Source organism: Hemibagrus wyckioides, linkage group LG09, assembly GCF_019097595.1.
Source record: "Hemibagrus wyckioides isolate EC202008001 linkage group LG09, SWU_Hwy_1.0, whole genome shotgun sequence".
In the NCBI taxonomy this organism is placed as follows: domain Eukaryota; kingdom Metazoa; phylum Chordata; class Actinopteri; order Siluriformes; family Bagridae; genus Hemibagrus; species Hemibagrus wyckioides.
In genome coordinates, this window is record NC_080718.1 from 15,563,190 (window position 1) to 15,587,641 (window position 24,452).

General features: G+C 37.2%; 2 protein-coding genes across 4 annotated transcripts in view; one reads left to right on the forward strand and one right to left on the reverse strand.

Annotated features, from left to right (window-relative positions):
* Positions 1 to 1,853: 1,853 nt before the first annotated feature.
* Positions 1,854 to 10,222, forward strand: LOC131359140 (calpain-3-like). Of its 2 annotated transcripts, XM_058398757.1 has the most exons (21): positions 1,854 to 2,097; positions 3,730 to 3,983; positions 4,230 to 4,299; positions 4,528 to 4,646; positions 4,746 to 4,891; positions 4,980 to 5,157; positions 5,331 to 5,402; positions 5,702 to 5,787; positions 6,398 to 6,472; positions 6,573 to 6,733; positions 7,080 to 7,249; positions 7,338 to 7,349; positions 7,432 to 7,640; positions 7,792 to 7,849; positions 8,140 to 8,197; positions 8,280 to 8,344; positions 8,549 to 8,617; positions 8,706 to 8,784; positions 8,927 to 9,043; positions 9,243 to 9,295; positions 9,420 to 10,222. In XM_058398757.1, the coding sequence occupies exons 2-21, from the start codon at positions 3,747 to 3,749 to the stop codon at positions 9,444 to 9,446; spliced, it is 2,061 nt and encodes a 686-aa protein (XP_058254740.1). In that variant the 5' UTR covers positions 1,854 to 2,097; positions 3,730 to 3,746; the 3' UTR covers positions 9,447 to 10,222. The 2 variants fall into 2 exon arrangements, with proteins under 2 accessions (XP_058254740.1, XP_058254741.1); XM_058398758.1 differs by lacking the exon at positions 7,338 to 7,349 and having other exon boundaries at positions 1,855 to 2,097.
* Positions 10,218 to 24,452, reverse strand: part of LOC131359139 (connector enhancer of kinase suppressor of ras 3-like) — a 44,871-nt gene continuing 30,636 nt past the window's right edge. The window contains exons 10-25 of one of the 2 annotated variants that reach the window (XM_058398756.1): positions 24,323 to 24,447; positions 23,741 to 23,925; positions 23,517 to 23,603; positions 22,933 to 23,183; positions 19,694 to 19,731; positions 18,584 to 18,626; positions 14,500 to 14,553; positions 14,365 to 14,401; positions 14,115 to 14,284; positions 13,913 to 13,986; positions 13,607 to 13,678; positions 13,457 to 13,518; positions 13,202 to 13,320; positions 11,681 to 11,996; positions 10,900 to 11,087; positions 10,218 to 10,817 (exon numbers count right to left, since the gene is read on the reverse strand). In XM_058398756.1, the coding sequence (XP_058254739.1) occupies positions 10,599 to 10,817; positions 10,900 to 11,087; positions 11,681 to 11,996; positions 13,202 to 13,320; positions 13,457 to 13,518; positions 13,607 to 13,678; positions 13,913 to 13,986; positions 14,115 to 14,284; positions 14,365 to 14,401; positions 14,500 to 14,553; positions 18,584 to 18,626; positions 19,694 to 19,731; positions 22,933 to 23,183; positions 23,517 to 23,603; positions 23,741 to 23,925; positions 24,323 to 24,447 (2,040 nt within the window). In that variant the 3' untranslated portion in view covers positions 10,218 to 10,598. Of the gene's footprint in view, positions 10,818 to 10,899; positions 11,091 to 11,680; positions 11,997 to 13,201; positions 13,321 to 13,456; positions 13,519 to 13,606; positions 13,679 to 13,912; positions 13,987 to 14,114; positions 14,285 to 14,364; positions 14,402 to 14,499; positions 14,554 to 18,583; positions 18,627 to 19,693; positions 19,732 to 22,932; positions 23,184 to 23,516; positions 23,604 to 23,740; positions 23,926 to 24,322; positions 24,448 to 24,452 lie in introns of both variants that reach the window. The other variant, XM_058398755.1, reaches the window with a different exon arrangement.

A 24,452-nucleotide genomic window follows, 5' to 3' on the forward strand; every position in this document is an offset into this window, starting at 1 on the left:
TGATTTATAATATCCTCTCATTATTTTTAATGAAATATGACAGTCATTAAGTTATTAAAAACATTAAAACTCTGCCCCAGTGAAGAGGGTATTATTGAGGGTTTTTGTGTGTCTTGTGTGTTAAACAGTTTGATCTGTTGGAGAAATCTTGGATTGTTTTTCTTGCATCAGCTACTAGAGGGCAGAACTTGTCCAGAAATGCACACACTCTACAAATACACTAAAGTACCTGAGGAGTCACTTTTCGTCATATAGACATCAGCAGAGAAACTCCCACCACCCACAGGTTTGCTCTTGAAAGAGTGTGTGTTCATTTTCCCCTTTATCCCAAGCAGTTATCTCTCTTTGTATTTGTATTTTACATCCTTATGCAACACAACAATCATAAATAATAGGCACGTCATTGTCATTAAAACGCAACGTAATATCTACTATATATGCCCATGCATTGCTAGACCCATTTTGGGGCACATGCCCCAGTAAAATAAATTGGTCACATTATTAATTCTATGAATAGGAGGATATTAAAGGAGAAACTAGTTGTCCTGTAAGTAGGTTAAGACAAAATGATTGAAAAATTGTTTGTTCAGAAAGTCAGAGTGCCAGTAATTTTGAAAACAGTGTTTTCAAGCGTACAATATCACTACATGTGTGTATTTCTACTTATTTTCTTTAAGGGTGCTAGGAAGAGTCTGTACTTGTGTAGTGCTTTCTGCTTATTTCTTTCTCCTGTTTTTGTAGTCTACTTAGTTATGTGTCATCTCTTATGCTTCTGTGATTTATGTAGCACCATGGTCCTGGAGGAATGTTGTTTCATTTCACTTTGTACAGTACCAGCTTTTTATGGTTAAAATGACGATACAAGACTTGACTTGATTATACTGCCAGCGGCATCTTCATAGGCAAATAGCCCTGCAGATTGTTATCAGCAGTGCTCAGAAAATTCACTGGGATTTAACTTCTAAACTGGAGGACATATACAGATCATATTACAGTACACACACCTGGTGGTACAGGACAATCTACTCACGCACCAACAGGCTGAGAAAGAGCTTTATCCCAAGGGCTACCCCTGATGAATCATACCAAAAGCTCTTGAATACATTCTATGTAACTGCCTCCGGATGCAAACCTCTAATGTCACCAATCCATTGCACTAATAAACATCAGGCACTATAAACTGTATGTATGTTCAATAATTATGTAATAAGTATGTAATAATTCAATTCAATTTTACTTGCTTAGTGCTTTTGACAATGGACATCTCATCATTATAGAAATATAAAAGTTTAAAAATAAAATGTATATTTATCCCTAATGGTCAAGCCAGTGGCAATGATATGAGAAAGAAATAAGATTCACAAGGGAACCCATCCTCATCTGGGTGACACTGGAGTCTGTGATTTAAAATAATATTGTCATGTGAAATTGTGTAATCAGGAGCTTTGCGCAACAGTGTAATTTCTAAATTCATGATATATTTAACACAAGTTCCTTTCCATCAAAGTCAAGTAGGGCCATCCTTAACAGCAGTGAACACCTTCAAGTAATGAGACTCCAACCAGTAACAGGGTATCAGGATGGATCAGGTAGGCCCAGAGAACAGAAGTGGTCAGGAACATTAGAAGCTCAGGAGTAGCATCTCTAGCTAGAGAGAGAGAGAGAGAGAGAGAGAGAGAGAGAGAGAGAGACTGCTTGTGGCCATGTATTGATTTAGGACAATGTACATGGTGTGAAAAGTGCAAGCAGGGACTTTGGCAACACTAACTATGACAGCATAACTAAAAGGGACAGCCAAAAGGTGACAGACATGAGAACATCCTAGGACATAAAGCCCAGCTACTCCACCGTCAACAAACCTGAGGGAATTTGACAAGTCAGAATTTGACTTGTCCAGTCTTGCTGATTGTCTGCTTTTAAAAAACCTAAGGTTTGGAAGCTGTATTATTCTCAGGTAAATGTGCAGATAGGTGGAGCATTGAGCCCAACCCTTGAACGCCTCAAGCAAATAAAAAAAGATAGGAGATACCAACAAAAAGCAAGACTAACAAGACTAGAAGCGTGAGATCTCGCTACCTTCTGCCACCATACATTAAGGTAAAATTAAAACTTTTACAAGTATTTAAAACTATAAACTAATACCATATTAGAAACTCTTTGTATAGTGAGTTACAGTCTGAAGTAGGCTTAAAACACAGGGTTAAATGTGAGTAACATTGCTACATATTAGCTTTAGTATATAAATATATGCACACTCAGACTCTTACTTTGATTTGACAGTTGTGTCACTTGCTATTATGATTACTTGCACTCTATTACTACTTCCATTTGTAAGTTTTATAATGGTTTAACCGACCACATAATGACTAGTGTTTTGAACTACTCAGTACTTCTCGTTTCTTGAAGCTTGGTAAGTATTGGGTATTGCACTTTAGGTGAGCTGAAGGAAAATCTAATACGGCTTATGTCACTCGACTATTTAAAGTGCTCTGAGTTTGGATTTCTTGAATGATTTTGGATAAAAGCATCTGCCAAATAAATAGCCATTGCTTGTAATGTTACTGCAAGGACCTTTTGAGTAAAACAACATTTCTCCCAGGATGCTACTGTTAGTTTAAGGTACATACTGTAAATATGCAAGATCATCCTGAACTTGAGACTCAGCACATGCATGTCTATAACTACACCCATATTCTAACTGTTTACATGCTGTATTTGTACATTATTCAATTGCTGCTGTTGCTATTTTGCACATTTCAGACTGCCACCAACTGCTGCTATGTGTATATATTTACAAGAATTCACTTGTTTACAAGTTCTCCTATTTTGCACATTCAACTGTTTATACACTGAAGAATGTATATTGGTTGGCGCTATTCAGTCTTGACTTGATTTGACTTGATCATGCTTTTCTACTCACTGCTATTAATCAATTCTTAATAAACCTCTATGAAGTCTTTTGTCATTATGTCTGCAACATTGAGTGGTGGAGGCATTATGCTTTTGGGTCACCCATTCACCTGTCTGTCTGAGATACTGATTATTATCTGAGCACAATATCTCAAGTATCAGTGGTCGAATAATTTTAAGATGTATATATAAAATTCTTATTGTAACTAGATTAACTGAGTTGATTTTGGGGACGATCCAAACAGGGTCTTCCCTAAAGTTTGTCATACAACACGATTGTGATTTCTAGCTATATACAGTTTATGCCATCTGTCACTCTGTCACTCTGTGCATCCGTCTGTCCATGCACCTGTCTGATATTCTCTTTAGCTTGATATTTAAAGAACGAGTGATTGAGTGTTTGAAGGATTTATATGGAATTATCATTTTACCCAGCAGATGAACTGATTAGATTATAGAATTGATCCAAATGGAGAGCAAAGTCAAATATCTGAAAAAGTCTTTCCTGTCTAAAATATACTGCATTTCAGGCATACAAATACGTAACAAGAAGGACTAGACATGTGTTGGAAACATCCGTGTTTACACTGTTGGCAGAGTTCTACTTGTTTTCATTCTGTTTCTTCTCCTGATTTCCTCATACTTTTTTCATAATTTAGACTGCTCTGTTGTGTTGATGAAGAAATGCTTTGCATATGATCATTTGCTTACTTGCTCTTCATGCATCTGCAACTTTTGATTTGTGATTCATTTAAAAATGTTTAAAAATGTTATGTGCATGTAATAACCATGTATGACATCTATTTTTTTTTAAAACAGAATAAATATATTCTAAGATGCCTGCTCCTGGTGTGTGCATAAATATTATAAAGGAGCGTCAGCAAAGTGATGGCTTGGGGACATTTACTAACCCAAAGATGTTCCTGGGCCAGGACTATGAGTTGCTGCGCCAGTATTATCTCATCAGAAAGAGGAAATATATTGATGACATGTTCCCCCCTGACAACACTTCCATTGGAGAAAACTTGCTACAACCTGATGATTTGGCTAAAGTGGAATGGATAAGGCCAACGGTATTTCATCAAAAACTTTTTTCCCTGGAATGAATGTGAAAACTAGACAGTTGTGATGAAATCTGTTCTCCAAGTTAAACTAAGGAATTAAAAACCAGGCACAATGAAAATACAAACATTCAGAACGAATTAAAGGCTCTGAATTAAAATCTATGGAAAATTCTCACAATGATTAACTGGTATTTATGAGATTATGCTTGTAGTGCAGATTCTAATAGTTTAGATGTCTTGTTGGCTGATTTTCAGAAACTGGTGCCAAATCCAAGTCTGATTGTTGATGGTGTGTCCAGGTTTGACTTTGCCCAGGGAGCAGTTGGTAAGATTTCAATAATGTACCAAGTGAATACATGCCTTGTGTAGCCTGGTTTCTTGTTGGCATTATTGTTTTTCAGCGAACTCAGAGTGTATTTTTGTTTTGTCTTGTTTTTTTCTAATATACTAATAAATAATAATAATAATAATAACAACAAATGTCTCATATAAAATTTTGTGAAATGACACTTTCAAACTCAGTGGCTCAGTAAGTCTGCTTTTTCTCCTTTAGGAAACTGCTGGTTTCTAGCTGCAGTTGGTGCGCTTACGTTTCAGAAGCCCATCATGCAGAAGGTCTTTCCAGATGGACAATCATTTGAGAAGGATTACGTAGGAATATTTCACTTTAGGGTAGGTATTTAACTCCAACCTATTTCATTTGACTTTTGTACTTTAGTTTATATCTGTTGTAATGCATTATGACATTGTAATTGAATTCTTTTTTCATAGTTCTGGAGGTTTGGAAAATGGGTTGATGTTGTAATCGATGACAAACTGCCAACCATTAATGGACAACTGATTTTTGTGCGCCCTAAAATTCAAAGCTCCAGAATTCCTGAGTTCTGGCCTGCACTGTTAGAAAAGGCATATGCCAAGTAAGCCTCAGTCTAATAATACCATAACAAATTTAACTTGGCATGAATTTTGCAGGGATTATTGCTGTGTCATTTGCATTTGTTTCAGAGTGTGTGGGTCTTATGAAGACATGAAATTTGGCTGGGTATCTGAAGCCCTGAAGGACTTTACTGGTGGCGTGCACATGACCATAAACCCCAAAAATGAGAACCCTCAAAATCTGTGGGACTTGATCAATCGAGCAGCCAGAGCCAACTCTCTGATGGGTTGTGGAACACCTGGAAATGTAAATACACTATACACTTCTGCTCCAAAAACCTTTGCGCATGATAGCATTAGAGAGATATTGTTAGGCTGTAAGATGATGATTACATACTCTTTTTAATTTAATCACTTAATAAGCTCTGGAGCCCATATGTATGCCTGTATACCAAGCCTATTTACAAGACTCTTTTTCAGGCAGTGTTTAATGCACAGCAGGACAATGGTCTAGTGGAGGGACATGCCTACACTGTAACAGGAGTCACCATGGTACGTGTTATTTTTATCAATCCAACTTAAAGCTTGTAATTTTTACTGTCTTTTAATGCCATTTTCAATTGAAAATAAAAAATACACTTACCTTACTACCCAAAATATCCAAACACAAGGAAATGATAATAAAAAGAATTTTCCACTAAAATGTTTAGTATGATGTAATCAACCAATTTCACAATGTGCTGTTTGACTGGTCTGTGTTTGTTGTTCTGTGAATATTTGCTTTTTGCTGTCTTTGAAATGCTTTTAAAGTCTGAGGTTTTAAAAGATAATACCCTGGATGTTTTAAATAGGTGACAAGCAATGGCAATCAGGTTCTGCTAGTAAGGCTCTTAAACCCCTGGGGACACAAAGAATGGAAAGGAAACTGGTGTGATGGGTAAGAGGTTGTGCTGTATTGAATACTGTAAATCCACCATGCTATTGAAATAATAACCAAGCATTTAGAAATGTGCATATCACCAAATCAGCAAAATAAACTGTAGATAACAACACATGTGAAAACACTTCCTACCTTAAAAGTCACAAAAATATTGATGTTGTCCTTGCTATTTCAGATTTCTCAGATCTTATCTATCCACTATCTGTAGCTCAGGGAGTACAATAAGAAAATAAAACAAAGTAATACAAATATTCAAAGTAACAATGGCACAATTAACTCGACGTGCCACTGAACAATTGTTATTTTTGGAGCACTAGTCGTGACTGTTGTGCCTTGGGCAAGGCCTTTAACCCTCTCTGCTCTAGGAGCACTGTATCATGATTGACCTTATTCCTAATAAGTTGGGATATACAAAGAAAACATAGATGTGACAAATAAAGGCTTCTACTTCTTATCTGAGATGAAACTGGCTGTGCATTAAGTTACTTTCCAGTAACTTCCCAGTGTATCTTGTTTGTATTGCTGTTGATAATAAGATAACATCATCATTACCATTTTTCCATAAATACACATGTTTAATTTTTTTTTCTGTTTGCAACACTTTCAGATCAGAATTGTGGATGACAGTCAGTGAAAAAGAACGCAACGAATACACAAATTTCGTAGATGATGGGGAGTTCTGGTAGGAGTCAATAGAAATAGCTTTTAAAGTCCTTTTTTCACCACAAAACAAAATGACCTTGCATGTTTGATTTCAATATGTGCCTTGATTTTGCATTGAGGATATCAATGGAGGATTTCTGCAAATGCTTCTCTCAGCTGGATATCTGCAACTACTCTCCTGCTTTTCTGGACGGCTCTTCTGAAAGCCACTGGATCTATTCAGTGCATGAAGGCCGCTGGCTCGCAGGCAGCACAGCTGGTGGCCCCATGCATTTGAATGGTAATTCTTGTGTAGTGTTTTCCTGACTACTCATTATGTTTAAAACTGTAGTAAGTTTATTAAGTAAAAACGTTAGTATTATGTAAGTGTTAAATTTGCACAGCTTGTTGAAGGCTGCTATGTTTATATCTGTTGTTCCTTGTTGAGTTGCAGTAAAACTTCTACTCTGCATGCAAATTACAAATGATAAAATCTGAAAAACAGTCAAATATAAAATATAACAATCTATATCTTGTACATAAGAACATAGTAAATTAACATTACATAGTAACTTAACAACATTGACCTCTGAATCTCTTTAGGTATAAAATGGAAGTAATAGTTTTTATAATGCTAATCTGTTTAGACACTTTCTGGACCAATCCTCAGTTTCCGGTCAGGATCACTGAGATTAACAAGTCCTGTGAATCAGCAACAACCCAAGGGCCAAATATACTTGTGTCTGTCTTGCAAAAGCCTGATAAGAGAAACAGACGTCTCACCAGAAAACTTCACCTGGGTTTCTGCATTTTCAAGGCTAGTGAGAATTGTCAGAAATCTCTAGTTTTGGAATATGGTTATCTGCTCTGTGTCTTTGTTCTCATAGCCCTTTTTTTTCTTTCAGAAAACATCACAGGTAAGTTTACTGTAGTTGGTTATATTACTTACAGTCTGTAGCACTTTTTCTGCAAATTCATCTTTTCTCTTCTCTCCTGTAGACGAAAGATTCTAGAACGGCCTCCGCAGCTTCCTTCTTAAGCACCATTAATCTGGTGTTTGCCACCCAAGTGATGCGTGATGCACGTGAAATAACAGAGTATGTAAAGCTGGACCCAGGAGACTATGTCATCATGCCATTTACTTTTGAATTCAATAGAACTGCCTCCTTCATTCTGGGCCTCTGTTCAAAGACAGAAACTCATGCAGGGTATGTGCAGTACAGTTAACATATAACTTTGTGACAGTGTGCTAACTGTAGGCACAATTTGTGATAAGGGACTTTTGGGACAGACTATTGCATTTTATTGCTTCCATTCTGGATGAATCATATTCCTTAACCAATTTTCTTTTTGTAATAGAGAGCCCTTTATGGTCTTCAGCTCTGACGGGAAAATGCTGCGTCAAATATCTGATCATGTAACTATGCTCTTTCTCCCCTTAAAAAATGTAAAAACAAATATTGAAAAAATAATGGAAGGTGTTTCATAGAAAACAAAATTTGCACAACTGTTCCTGCTGATTTGGGTATGGATTTGCATGAAGCTTATTCTATGGCATTAGCTTGTTAACTGCACTTTGTAATCCCAATGATACAAAGCTAAAGAAACAAAATATAGTACTGACTTTAACGATATACTGTAAATGAGGAACATGTAATATTTGAAACTACAATCTGAATGTTTCTTGTGTTTCTTCTATTGGATTAGTATCAGGAAGTGAATGCGGAGCAGCTTCAGAGATTTCTAAATGAGAAATATATTGGAGGTGAGCAGCTGGTCATATTCCTATGAGATAGACCTTATTTACAGACAACGTTTTGCTTAATCATCAGTATCTGTACTTGCAGGTGGTCTGCAAAACACAGGAGGTTTCAGCTTGGATGCTTGCCAGAGTATTGTCGCTATGATGGATGTATCCTTCCTTTACCTTTACCTTTACCTTTACATCCACTGTAACAGTCCTGTGTGCATAACAAACATCTACAGACAAGTGTAAAGATTTACAAATGCAATGAATAAACACATTCTTTGACTGAGGTTGACTGGAATTCTTTAAAACTGTGCATAACTAGCTAGATGTGATATCACAGTGCTCCTTAACAGTCTTCTCTAATAGGTCTCAGTTACTGGGACACTGAATGCATTTGAACTTAGCGAACTGTTGAAAAAAATCGATTTGTACAAGGTAAACATTTAAAGTGTGTAATTGCCCACTATTAAACATGTCTTTGCAGGCCTGAATGATGTATTAAAATCCTTATGTGTTTTCACAGGATATCTTTTACCATGTGGACAGCAACAGAGACGGCATTCTGTCACTGATGGAGCTTCGGAATGCAGTAGAAGCCACAGGTTCCTGCTAATGCTTTTGTTATATAGTTGTTGCAACTAATTTCGCTTTAAGACATCGTATCGCATTACTTTACCTGTATGTAGTTACTCTTCCATGTAGGCACATAGTTGTCTTAGAGGCATGGTCTTGTGCTCCTTTTAGGCTTTCGTATTAGTGATAAGTTGCTGGAACTTACAAATCTACGCTTTGCTGACTCCACTGGTCGAATCACTCTGGAGAGATTCATCTGTCTGGCTCTACGTCTAAGCTGCATGTCTGGTAAGCCTGGATTAATGATGTCACAATACATTACATATTTGAGTGTATTATGAAAGATCAGTTAAGCATGCAACGAAAAGAAAACAAAAATCCATTTAGGATTCTTCTAATTATACATTATTTTTCAAGCAAACAAAGCAAACACTTTTAATTCCGTTTCATTAATAAGCATTTAAAAGTTATTTTTTGTGTTCAACAGAAATATTCAGTAAACTTACTGACAGAAATTTCATGCACCTCAAAGAGCATGAGGTATGTCTTTCCAAACGTTCCTTATGTAATATCCATGTTCATATACTTCTGAATGATTTTGAGGTGATATTTCCACCTCTGTCATTATTTTCACCACTCATCTGCTCCTTTAAACATGTTTTAGTGGCTGCAACTTACTATGTACTCCTGAAGAAGTGGCAGGAACCATGAGTACAGAGCATTTCAACAGCAAACTTCATATTATCGTAGCACTTACTTGGGTTGCTTTTGAAAAATATACCTAATGGCGATTTTTAATTTAATAAAGAGAAGCTTAAAATATGGCACATTACTATGTCTATGTTTGCTACATGTTGGGGCAAGCGGTTATAATACACAGCTTTGTTTTGTTGGTACTTGTACTTAAGTATGTAATTATGCTTGTGAATGTTATCTAGTCGGTGATTTGCCAACTTGTCAGCTTGTCTGCTCACAGCAAATGCCAGGTTGTTTTTTTTCCCACTGCACATACAATGCGGGATTATACAATGTTGACAGCATTTAAATAGAAAAATAAAACGTTAAAGGTCAGACCACACCTCTTCAACTATTGTGCAAGGTTTTCTCTGTATTGCTTTATAGCAGCATGAGGCTGCCATCTATTGGAACTGAGCACAGCTTTCAACCTCCTTATCTATGAATTCAGCAAATCAGACCCTAAATCAACTGAAAACCCCACAATGTTCACTGGTTTTACCTCATCAAATTTTCTGTATGTACAAGAGGTTGGAGAATACCCTGAATTTTGAATGGTGCCTAAATGCAGAGACTGCTGATAGGATGATAGGATAGAATATCAGAGTGTTTTCTCAGCATATCTGTTTTAATCTTATATCTTCTGTCTATAAGATCATGGCTTTTCTCTCATCTCTTACTAGATGAAAAACAAACCAAAAAATAAAACCATAAATAAATAACTCAATTTCAGTTTTGAGCATGAGTGTTTATTCTTATCTCACTAAAATGGAAATAAACCATTTTGTGAATGTGAGCAAACATTTACAAGAAACACATTCTAAGACTGTACATAGTTTTAAAAAAATAGTCCACTAAAAATCAGGAGACAATAAAAATTAAAAAGACTCCTCCAGCTGGAGCTAACACAAAAACATTATCAGACTCTCCAGCAATGAGGTGAGACACTTGATGGTTCTAAAATGTAGGATATATAATACAAGATAAATACAAATAATGCATCAAGTCCTTCCATTTTTTTAAAAATATCTGGCAAAATGGGAAATGTTTCAGACTCTGGTCCGTTGTGGCCTGCTTGTCGTTCTAAACGTTTATGCTTGAAGTCAGTCTATAAACTGGTCTCTGTTAGATGGGAAACAGCAGCTGTTAAATCAGAGGCTTCACAGGATTGGGTCTGAGGAGGAGGAGGAGGAGGAGGAGGAGGAACTTTCGCATGCAATTCCTGTACCAATACAATGTTTGTCTCCTTCCACTGGCGGAATTTAGTTGCTGTGAGTGCAGGGTCAGCTAGCACCTGATCCAGAGTCAGCAAATCTGCCTCTTTAGCCTAGAGCCAAGACAAAGACCATACTTAGAAAATAAACTGAGATGTTAAAAATCTGATAAAATATCTGGGTTAAAATGCTAACCTTCAGTGTGCTGTTGAGCGCTCGAACGAGATGCAACTTGTCATTGACTTTGTGGTTTTTGCAGCGCTTTATAAAGGAAGCTCTGAATTCCCGTTTTGATGATGGCCTCCGCTCACCCATGGGAGATAGGCTTGCCCTTTTCAGATCTCTGTACAATTTCTCCATCTCATCACTAGTGCTTTCCTCAACTTCTGAAAATAAAATCAATAATTTCTTTGAGAATTCTTGAGAATAAAGTGAATGAAGTGTCATATCAGTAAATGTAACACTAATAGTGCTTTTCTGCCCAGCAACATGCCATCACAGTGCTTAATATCTAATCTAATCCAATACTGTCTGTATCTGACCATCCGTGTGTGAAAGCAGGAATTTGGACATTATCCTCTTGAGGTTGCCTACTGGACGAGAGGGGACAGTAGTAGAAAAATCTGGCTGGTAAATAACAATAACATATCTGAACAAGTGACAAGCTATGGTGTAGGTTTTACACTGTAGCAGTTTTTCAGTAGAACTGTTTTTGCTGTTGCTGGAAAGGAAAATAACACTTAGGGAACAAAATATGATAACATACACCATTAGCACAATTCTTTGTTGACTGTTTGACCAGTCAAAAGCCTGTACTTCTGCATTTCTGGATCATATGTTCCAGCTTAGCTCACACACACAAAAAAACTAATTAAAACAAAACAAAAAACAAACACCCAAAAAATCATGAGTTATGGCATGCCAGGCTTGCAGATGAAAATAATGACAGCAAGTCATAGGAATTGTATATGCTTACTGAAGTTATGTGTGATCAGGTTCTGTTCTGAATGAGACGGCGCATGCTGTGTGGGTTCTACGCTGGTCCGGGGTTCTTGGGCCAGAGCAGCAGCAGTCTTACAGCAGTTTGGTGCTGTGTCTTCTTGAGCGTGAACCTGAGCAAAGGACACTATGTTCTCTGCAGCAGTAGGTCCAGCCTGGGAAACAAGGTCTAGCCAAGACTGGCGCTGTTTTGCCAGAGAGGACATAGAGCTTTGGGACGTCATGGTGCTCACAGGAGTGGATGGGGAAGCCTCACTGGGAACAGGAGATGAGTATGGAGGAGGAAGACTCCGCTGAAAAAAAGGACAAAGAGAGGAGTGTCAGAAACATGCAGGAATACACCATGGATTTGAATGCCAGTCACAGGGAACCAAACACACACACACACACAGAGGGGTGATTTAGTATAGCTAATCTAACTACTGGCATGTTTTTAGAAGGTGGACAGAAAACAGGGATGAGGAGGACAGGCACAACTCCACTGCTGTGAAGTTTTTTTTTTTTTTTTAAACCTTTGTTAGCATAGCCTCACTGTACTGGGGTACAGGACACATGATCTGCATAATATATACTAAATCTGGTATAAAATTCTGCCATTTAACTGAGTGATTCGTCAGTTCAACTAAGATCTAGGACACTGACTGTCATTTAAACCTCAGTGAAGTGATTCCCATCCATGCCTTTAAAGGTTTTCAGTCATCAGATTATATTTAATGTCTAATAGTATTTGAGATCTATAATAAAACAAATAAAATATCAAGGCAACTGGAATAGTTTATCTTGAAAAATGGTTTTGTTTGATTATGATTTTCACAAATCTCATTCATTCAAACAGTAGAGGGAGTTCTGGTATGACGATTTCAAAATGTTTTATTATACCATGGCTACTTCTTAGTGAACTAAACTAGTTCCTGGTATCACCTACATTTTTATAGATGTAAACAGTCATTCTGTCACCAGCCTGTCTTTTTTTATTGCTCTTGAAGATGAATAAGACAGAGAAACTCAGCATGTCATGTTACTGAGAAAGCAGGAAGTCGTGTCCTAAAGAGTCTCCTGACGACACCTAACTGACCGTTACAAAGTGATGACACGCAAGACTCCTTCCCTAAATGTTAAATAAGCATCATGCTACAGAAAGCTTCAGCATATTAACAATTTTATTATTCTTTGTTGAATAACATTTTTAAACCTTAGATTACGTCCACTGTTTACATTAGATAATTCAAGTCTCTGTGAATTAGATTATAGAAACCATAAGGATATTAGAATGAGTGCAATAACTGTGCTCCTGTTAGTGTATCAGGAAGAAATAACTCCACCCATTCCACATGACAGCGCCAGTGCTGCAATGCACAGAATGGCGCTTGCACTCGAAGTATGTTAAGTTACGTTGTGACACATTTTAGAACACAATAACGCATAAAACCGGTCTTGCTCAACTCAAGTCCTTTGCAAGCCAGTTCAATGGATTATATTTCTTACAAAAAGTACTCACTGGTTGTCCAGTTCCTGGTGGATTGTTCACAGTCTGGTTCAGCAGCTGCTCAGAGTAGGGTGGAGGGGGTGCTTCAGTGGACTCAGCCTCCTCATGATCACTAGATTCACTGTAACATTCTGGTATTCCCGCACATGTGTGCACACACACACACACACACACACAAACACACACAGACACACACACAGTTAAACCTCATAAATTCCTGCATGTGTCAAATTCAGAAACTTGAATCATAGTCACATGAGGACTCACCAGCTGGATGGCTTTCTATGGGTTCATACTGTATGGACGCAAGACCAAGCTTATTCAGCCATCTGAAAGCCACAGCAGGACAGGAAGAGCTTAAATAATATCATGTCATTCTAGTGTGCTTTATTTTTAATGCAATGGCAGCAGTCTTACATGTTCATCTCCTCATGATTCTCAGCAGCAAAGAAGAAAATTGTGGCCTTTGGGTGGCACGCTTTTATAGCACTGGAGTAAAAACACAAAAAAACTATAAACATGAAAAAAGACTATGGTATGTATTTTTACACACAGAGTCAGCAGCTTGAGAAGCCATGTGAAAGTAGACATTTATCAGCTGTCTTTGTCTATTAAAATCAGCTCAATAACTCATTTGGCTGAGGCTTTTATGCGCTAGTTTAATATGTTCTTGTGAATATATTAATCACATCACTTGTCCTAAAGGACAAAAATGTCACTCACTATTTCTTTTTGCACTCCATTGCCCGGTCAATCAGAAAATCTGTCAGGTTAATGTAACCCTCTGCTTTTTCAGCCTATAAAAACAAAGGAAGACGTTACAATGTAAATAAATCCTTCTATTTTAGTACATAAAGAAAATAAACTTTTGCAATATTAATTATGGACATTTACTGTAGTTTCATATGCTAATGGTTGTACTCACAAGCTGGTTGGTGTACCAATACAGTGAGGTTTTCTTCAGTACAAACCAGTACTTCTTCCATTTAATGCCTAGGAACCCTTTCCCCGCAGTCTTTCGGTAAAGCCAGCCCTGGTGGTCCACTGGGTTCAGGTCCTTCACGGAAACCCTCCTCCTGCTCATTGTTGCATTGTCTATTTAAAACAAATCACTTTAGTCATTGTTTTTATACATGACTATTGCATAGCTGTGTACACTGTGATCCCTGGCCTACCTCGAGTCTTCTTCTTAGACTTGTGCCTGAGGGACACCTAAAAATAGATGCACATGCATTAATAAATAAATTTTTATTCGCTGTATTGAGAAAACAATTCTACCTAATACACACGAGGAACGGTAGTGTACTTACAGGGTTGTATTCATCAGCATCTGTTCGAGGGGCTAGCGAGATGGGGAAAGATGCCTGAAACATAACCAAATCTGGCCACTTAACTCAAAATAATCACAGAATCACAAACACTACTAGTCAATAAGATTAATCCACATAAACTGAAGAAGTGAAATGTGAAACTCAGCTGAAACCACAAACATGCTTCTCTCAGGGAAGTGGTGGGAAGTGACATCACATACAGAGAACAGCTTCACTGAAAAAATGCACCACACAAAACTGCACTAAAATGGAGTGATTAACTAAGCTCTCGCTGAAAAATTTGTGCAGTTTGGTGCTCCGATGAGATTCACTGCTTCTAAATTACGACCAAGCTAAAGTACTTCTAAACATATAAGCAGTTTTTTTTTTTTTTGGAAGAAGTAGAAGAGTAGAAGTGTCAAAGTATCATACCATTTTACAAAAATCATGATGACTGAGTCTACTTCCTGAATATGTAAGGACGATGCACTCAGTCCTTTAGAGGCGGTACATATTCTTTTTCTATAACTCTTCTCAACACAGTTGGATTAGGAACACTGAATTCAAGGTTACGGTGGTCTAGGAGATGGGAGTCAGGATTACTTTGCCAAATGTCTTTGGCAAAAGCCAAATGTCTGAATCTTATCCAGCATACTAGGCTCGACAAGCTGCATCCATTTATACTACTGGAAAAGACAAACTAAATGAAGAGGGGTATTACTCAATTTCCTCAACTTGTTTCAGTTCCTCCTTTTTCATGTAACATGATGTGGTTCAAGGGTGAAAGAGCACTTCAGTATCAAACAATTTCTCTAACAATTTCTCCAAATATATACGATTTGCAGCAAAATTCACAGATTAAACTTTTCTAACTGACATTATATATATTTCAGTACAGTATTCCCTGAATAATGGTGAACAAAAAACACTATTTAAATTAAAAACTCAATAAATGGAAAATGGATATAGTTCTCATATTAGTTAACCCAGTTTACAATAATGACCTGCTGCTTAACAAGCACATTAATGCTCAGGATAATGATGGAGGGGGGAAAAAAAAACCCTGACACAGTGTTATCTGTTACCTCCCCTGTATATAGACATTATTATTTTTTATTTATACCGAGTTGCCAACTTATTTTCAGCTGGACTGACAGATGTCCTGTAAATCAGTGTATTAAAAAAACAGTTAGTTGCCAGTATTACTCCAAAGACATTTTACTTACTGTTTAAATGAGCTTCTTTGTATAAGTGAAGTACAAGGCAGTTTTTCCATGAATTAGACATAGGTTAAAACCCCAAATCCTAAATCCACACTCCTTCATCAGTGTCATATCCTCTATAGTAGACTTACTTGTGTTGGATGATGTCGAGAAACAATCCGTTTTGTCTTGAGCAAACATTCTCCTCTAGCGGCGAGGACTGAAAAAACTTCAAACCTCCACACACTTGTGAAAAAGCTTTCCTTACGCAAAAACTAAAACGTCTAAAGTGTTTTTACGGGGATTTTTTTTTTTTTTTTTTGCTGTGGGCAACGAGCCCACAGCAAACCAGCCACACAACAGAGACTGATCACATTCACACAGAGGGATGTTGTGTACTATTGACTAACACAATATGCGGTTAAGGACTGAGTCACGTAAAAGTAATTTAAAAAAAAAAAAAGAAAAAAGAAAGGAAGGAAGAAAGAAAATAATAAGAATAATAATAACCAGCGTTATACATTCATTACACAGCTCCAATTTTCTTAGTCGTGCGATAGCTGCAGGTGTGTGAGCCACTGCTGACAAAAGAAAGAGGAACTATGAAAGTGAAGTTCATGTTTGGGCTCAGAGTGTGGCCAATATTTCTATTCCTGTTTGCCAGTTTCTTCTTCTTTTTCTTTCTTCTTTTCCAGTATGTTTCCTTAGCGGGTGATTCTTGGTTTTTCACTGATCTCAACTGTGGGTTTTAACCAATTTTTTTTTTTTTTGGCAACAAATCTGTATGACTGTTGATAAACTTACAGAGCATGACAACCACTGACTACTGTGGAAGGAAGAGATCACCCAGTTGTTGGTTATTTGTTTTATTATAGCACGAAAGTGATATAATGTGTGTTTAAATGGTATCAAACACGACTACGAAAGCGTTTAACTACGCGTGAACACGCTCAAATATATCTGTAGTACCGCGAATAGCCACTGGGTGTCGCTCTAATACAGTTTTAAACATGGGAAAAGTAGACGTGAGGATTACAGAGCAATGGAGGCGAGAGTGTGCTTTGGGTAACCATTAGCAAAAGGGGAAAAAAATGCCACCAAACCTTTAATGAATTATATTTCATGCTGACTGTTATTTGAGTTTAATCATAATTTTGCCTTAGTAATTAGGACCTATAGAGCCACTAAGAAGCCTGTACAGAAGTCATTATTTGGCCTTTTATTCTGCACCAATAAAAAGTTAAGACAAAGCATGGTGTAGTGAGTAGCATTGCCCTACCACAGGATTCTAAGCTAAACTTACTGTCTGTGTGAAGTTTCTCCCTATTTTCCCCCATGTCTCCCTGTCATTGGTTTCCTCTGGTTTCCTCCCACATCCCAAAAACAGAGCCAGTAGGTTGGTTACAATAAATGAGTGTTTAAATGTGTGTGCATGGTGCTTTGCAATGGGCTGGCATCTTATCCAGGGTGTATTCCTGTGTCACACCCACTGTTCCTGGGATAGGCTCCAGATTCAGTACAACCCTGAACAGGATTAAGCAGTTACTGATAAGATAATAAAATATTCTGAAAAGGCAGCGTTGTTCTGTCTAAGAATCTGGACGCACCACTGAACTGAAGAGTCAAAAGTGCACGTTATTTACATTCTTTAAAACTCTCTATACTTATCAGCAGACTGTTGGAGCTGTAGCCAAAACAGTGCTCACAGTGTTTGCACACACACTATTAAAATGACTGACTGCTGATGATAACATATAGGCACTTCCTTCCTAGCCCCCCACTTAAATATCATAATGACAAGTGGGATTCAAGCTAATGAAATGACACGTTCCATGTGTCTGTTCACCTCTGGCCTCTGGCAACAAATACCTCTTCATATGAATTTTAGTGCAGTTTCATTTACATAATCACAGTATTAGACCTCACAGTATGAAGTCCTTATTCACTTCCCTATACTGCTTTGGTGGATTTCATGGGAAGATGGATTGATGGATCATTTGTCAATTATGAATTCTAGTGAATTTTTATTTTTCATGTTACTAATCATGAGTACCCAGACACAGAATATCCCTCTGAAGAAAATATAAAGAAATCTAAGCATAACTTCCATTCTTAAACTATAAACATAGTACAAAGATTAATGAATGACAGTTGTCATGTAGAAAAAGAAAAATCATATGACTAGGATATCAGGTGAGAATTGGAAAGAAGGCCTACGACTCTGACATGGGATACAAAATTGAGCTTCATACAGCCTCAGACACAGTATACATAGATGGACAGTAACAGTGTGTGTGTAGAAGTGGGGAGGGGGCCGTGGGAAAGGGTCTTATATGTTAAATGTTCATGTCACACACAGGGAATTTGAGATCAGCACCTGTCATGCTCTCACAACTTTCACTTTAAATCACTTTAAAATGTGAGCAAATATATATGCTTTAAGCTGTAAAATATAAGGTATTCACAGCAGAAAAGGTAAAAGTGTGAATTCATAAAGGTTCTGAGTAGGGTGAATGATCTGTGTTTAATTATGCAGTTTATACTACAGATATGAGTAGGAAAGAAAAAGCATTATTAAATAATAATTGTAATATTATTATCCTCATTATATAACTGAATTGGGGGAAAAATTTACAGGTCCAACACAGGTGTGCATATAATGTTTAATAACTATACAATAACTATATAGTGTCAGTGTTAATGGTTTACAGTCCAGGATCAGAGACATCCTCTTTAGTATTACTTTCTGACCTCGGATTGCTGTTTAGCTCATTCCCAGTGTACTACAGGTCAATGCACTATGCTCCAAGTGATGTATTCAAAACACACAAAAATAAAGTGAAATGCATCAGACTCATCAGTGAAAAGAGAGAGGTACTTACCGCTTGAGAGAATGACCAGGCTCGCATTGCTGAGGTGCTGTACCTAATCAAGGCAGGCCAGAAAATGCATATAAGCCACAATGGATACAAATACATGACAGGGAGGCAATCTAAAGCATCATTAAAAGTTTTATATACATTTTATAGGCACCATTTAGTCTTTCCCTTTGTAACATGGTATGTAGTTAAAGTGCTTTCTATCTGCTTAATATTTCAATTCTTATCATAATGGTAGAATTTCTCCTTGTGTTTTGTGTGTATGAATTCATCCTTTCTGAAAAATTGGGCAAAGAGTTTATCACATTTTTGTGCTGGCTTAAGACGCAGACCCTTTAAAAAAAAAAACAGATCCCATGCCATAAAAAAGTGTAAACCTATAATTTTGGTAAAGTATGTCATTTCCAGAAATGTAAACCAGTATTCAAAGACAATTTGTCAAGATGACTAATGTAAGACATGACAGGTTTTTTTTTGGGATATTGAAATGTGGAGGCTAAATCCTTTTGTGCTTTTACAATGAGGTCACGATTATACTCTTTATTTTTAAAATCCACTGCAGGTATTAATTTTGCAGATAGCCAAATCGAACCTATGTAGGTAGATTAATTTCCATTTCTTTGTAGCAAAAGTTAGAAGAAGATTATTTTGCATTCATTGAAGTAGGATCAGGTAGAAAGTGAACTGGATTAGCCATCCATCTTGCCCATAATGAGAGACATGACACCTGCTCTGAATTTGTAACCACAGGACTTTCAGGCTTTAAGTAGTTCCTCTCTTACTCTGAGTGGCTAACAGTGGAGTGCTATTTTTGCATGACCTACATTTCTCAGACACGTCATTTCTATCCGAGTGATGCTCGTTTCAATGATAGCAAGTCTGGATTTACGTGTGTTATGTTCTATGTCCATCTGTGTTTTGTGCCTCACTGTGTGCTGTCACTACTGGCAAATCAGCACCCAAGCCACCCTTCATGCATTCCACACAACTGACACCACCAAATATATGAGGCCTGGCCTGGAGGAGTGTCAGAGGAGTGTCAGTGTAACTGGATATGCAGTCTGAGGAGACTTATAAGGGCTGCTTCATAGGTGCAGTACAATAGCCACTCACTTGTTCATAAACGCATTGCTGGATGGCCAGTCAGGATCCTGTAATGGGACACAGACAAAGAAATAAGCTACACTACAATAAGAGGCCACTGATCCACTGAAATTTGGGTGGAACAACAACATATGAAACATAAAGTATTTATATAATTTCCTTAGAAGGCATAGAATGGTCGAATAGAAATGTTTTTTTGTTTCAAAAGTAAAGGGGTTAAAAGAAAAAGCTAGACAGATATTCTCCTGAGGTTTTAAAGTACAGCAGAGATTACAGTCCCTAAAAGCTGTTTGTGAAAGAATCTGTTCATGCAAACTGAAAGAAACCGACCCTTCTGACTATTCATTAAAAGATTTTCTTCAATTTACACAGTTCATTTGCAAAAAGATTAACCATGCAGTTTGCTAAGAAAACATGAGCACATTTCAAACACAGCTCTTTTATGGATTTGAAGAATTCTGTATATTGTTAGAGAAGCTAAAGCAAGGCAGAGGCTTAGAGGGAAATTTAGTAGTATGAGTAGAGTTGTTGAGAATTCCCAGACAAGCCAGAGCAGAGCAGAGAGGAACAGAGAGGACGGTGTGAGGGACGGAGAGGGCAACGGCATTATGGTCAAGGAACGAGATGAAGAATTCAAATAAAGTCAAATCAGTTGAAAATGCCTCTTAAAACTTGTGTTTTAATACATGCATATTGTATATTGTAATATTCTCATCACATTTATCAAGTTTTATACAGTATATGTAAAATATATACCAATAATAATTATTTATTAATAACATGTGCCTTATCTTTGCATGTACTGTTTGTGATGGTGAACATTATTTACAATCAGCAAAAAGAATGAGGATTATTATTTTCATGTAAGTCTTCAACCAGAACTAAGCCCTATTTATTTAAGTCAACTGTTGCATTTGTGACTTTTTTGTTCAAGCCATGTTATCTACTGGGCAAGTTATTTGTTGTTTACATTACTGACATCACATGTGCCTCTTGCTATCTTATTTGCTTTAGTAGAAACTGCCTTTGACCTGATACCTAAATTCTGACCTATATTGTTAATGTGAGTATTGTTAAACCAAAGTATAAATGAAATATAATTAAATGAAGACAATACAAAACAGATGTGACATGGCACTTTTAATGATACACATGACTTATAGTACAAAAGTACAAATAATCCCCAAATGCAATATAAATATCTTACAATACTTTAATACTGTTTAGCCACTGTGCTGCAACTTTTGGGCTGAGCTATGAACCTCAAATAAACTGTAATGAATGACAAAAACACACAAGACCAGCATTGTAAAGACGCTTGTATACATGTAGACACCCAAGGCATAAAGCAGTTTGATTTAACCTCGCTAAATATTTCCAGCATTAAAGGGGATTTTCTGGGCAATAATTAAGCCACTCTGCAGTAGATCAACTCCACTTATTGTATGTACAGTATACAGTCTGATACTAGACTTATATAATGTCTCTGCTTTTTTAAGAGTATGAGCTCCGACTGAACTATGCAGAATCAACCAGGACAGTGCAGGTTCAGTCAGTGAACTCCTGTTGAGCAGCTGAACTTTCCAACTATTTTTAACAAAAACAACACACACAGCATGTTCCCCTAAACTTTACTAAAACCTGATATGCAAGCAGTGTACAGAAAAAAACTGTTTATCACTTTCTCATTCTTTGTGAACATTTTCTATTTTCTCCCAGTTACTTTATCAGAAAACAAGTGATGCAGAACTGAACTTAACTATGGAAAAGATTTACATTTATGCCATTTGGCAGAAGCCCTTATCCAGAGTAACCTGCATATATTTTTTAGTCTCATGTATACAGCTGATGGTTAAAGGTCTGGCTAAAGGGCTCATGAGTGACAGTTTGTGGTCCAATGATTTGAAATCACAACCTTCTAGTCATCCAACATTTTAACCACTCCCCCATTTTAGCTTACTAGACATGTTAGTATTGAGTGTGAGGAAGTGTTACCATTAGCAAGGTAGATTGCCTGACTAGCTAGCTGTGTCACAACACTTAAAATGGCCCCTTTTTAATATGGAATTTGGAAGCTGAGCTTCAGTTATAAATTATGTGGAATACTTTTCCAATTAAAATGTATCTACAGAATCCTGACAAGTCCTTTTTTAAGTAATCTCAAGCTAACTGAGAAAGTGGTAAGGTTCCCCTTAAATGAACATGTTTTAATTTAGCATGTTAAATCAATACATTTTTTTTTATCATGGGTCAGGCATCTGAGGATGCTTGCAGCTGAGAAAAGCCCAGATGATCATTTCACTCTGCACTGTCATTATTGTCCACAATCTAGTAAATATTATTTAAAATGTGGCTGCATCATCCAACCTTATAGTAAACTACAGCATTTGTAATTTAAAGGCAAGTATTACAAAGGCAACAAAAAAAAATACCCCTATTTTAAAACACAAGGGTAGATATTTGTAGGAAACATTTTTTAAATATTTTCTCCACTTGCAGAAGGCAAATCACAATAAAATAAAATAAAATACAAACCTTGGTAAGAAAAAAACCAACCATGAGAGAAGGTTTACACAGTAAAATAAATTATAACATTACACTAAAGAAACCAGAGTAAGCAACCCTATAGAGAAATGTGACAAATTCCTTTGTCAGTCTGCCCACTGACTGACCAAGTGTGTGTGTGTGTGTGTGTGTGTGTGTGTGGTAGGTATTTCATACGCAAAATATAATCACCAAGACACATAATTGAAATGTTATGAGATTAGAGACACCTAAATGCGTTTGATGACAAGGGTCAGTTTTAGTTCACATGGAGACTGTTTGGAAACACGTTTTTAAAGTCTGCAAAGTTACAATATCCCAAATGATGCAGACTGTGAAAATGAAACGAACACATTTATGCAGTGCTGTTACAAGCAGAATTTTGTGGAGGTAGATATGTAAAGCAAATAGCAAATAGACAACAACGTTTGATGAACATTTCAGCCCTTGGTTTTCTTGCAAAATAATTTTCTGCTGTGTTTCCAAACATTCATAATAAATTTTGAGGGTAAGTATGGCCATTTTCTATCATTCTATAAGGCAGTCAAGTTAAATAGTGAAAAAAGCAGTTTGAGGCAGAAAATCAGTTAGAAAAGGAAGCAGACTTAGAATAGGCATGAGGAAAAAGGAGAAAAAGCAGGACAGCTGGACAGCATAAGATGACATTAATGAGTCAGTAGCTTTAGCCTGGTGATCCAACTGACCAGTAGCGAGGGCTCCGCAGGGGGTCTTTTCGGAGTGGACGTCATAGCATTTTTGGCAAAGTCTTCCTGATAAGGGATGGTGGCATTGTTGTGGAGGTCTACACTGACAAGGAACCGGCTGTTTCGAACGTGATCAACACCTTGTACACTTCGCTCATCTGTAGAGTTGTATGAGCGTCCCATAGCAGGCACCTCCTCAGCTATAGTAGGTATGCGCTCGTTGCTGAGGTATCTGTACAAAAGATCCTCCCCTACACAACATGAGAAAAGATGCTTGTAAGAATATTAAGGAAATCGTATGCATTATATTTAACCATAATTTAGATTGATGAAAACGAGATTTTTCAAAAAGTAATGTGAATAACTTATATTTCGTTCACATATGATGAAAAGCAACATGGAAACAAAGGGGACTATTTTCTCTTAGGTCATTACAGTCACCTTATATTGCACTTTCAAGTAACTTTTACATTCAAGCATGTGGATAAGCATGTTTATGAAATTTACAGTGTTTTTAATTCTTGTGTGTGGATTAAATCTCACATTAAAAACTGACATGAAACAGGTCTTTGCACATTTCCTACCTTTCCTTCCTTGTGTCCAGGGCCTGGCGTAAGGGTCTGTCACACTAAGACATGTTTCAGCAGGCATGGAGAGAGGCCGTGGTTTACCTGCATTGCAAAAACACACAAGGAATTAATGAAAACTAACCAGTCCAAGAATTAGAAATATGGTGATATCTATAAAATATTAAATTATAGTTCAAAAATTAACAATTAAAATGCTCTGGGACTGTTTTGTTACTAACCATATGAGGAGTTTCTCTCCCTAAGTCGAGTTTGCACCACATTGGCTTCCATAGGATAGACAGCCAGCTTGTCATGCTCTGTGATAGTGAAGCGGCGGTGGCTTTCCTTATCCAGGAAGGAGTTGGGCGACTCTGAGCCTTTAGGTCTGCTGTTAACATTGCTGAATGAGCTGGTCCTCACTTCCCTGTGTCAAAAAAAACATGTTGGTTTACTTATTTATGGAAAATTAATAATACAATTAACCAAGGTGATGAATCAGAAGTATCCCTTTCATGTCTCGTTAAAAAAAAGGACAATGGAAAAAGCTGAAAACAATACGGGTTTAAAGTTGTATAATGGAAATATTGGTAAAAGTAAAAGAAGAAGATGGAAGGAAGATAAGCCAACACTCAGCCAGCATGAGTGTAAAAAGCCCTCTTAAGTAAGCTATGAGAGAAAGGAAGTAAAGCGGAAGGGAATGCAGAGTGAGGTTTAACGCTTTAGTGATGAAGGGAGGGAACACAGAGGTACATTCATTAACCCACAGGAATGTCACTAAGTCTCTTAATCTCACACTCTCGCGCTTTCCCAGTTTCTCTCACCGTGGCATGTAAGGCATGGATGGAGGTGGGGGGATGTACAAGTCCAAGATCGCTGGTTTTTGCTTCCTGCTGGTTGATCCATTGTTGCTGTCAGGTGACTGGGTTTTACTGGGTGACTGGGAGCTCTAAA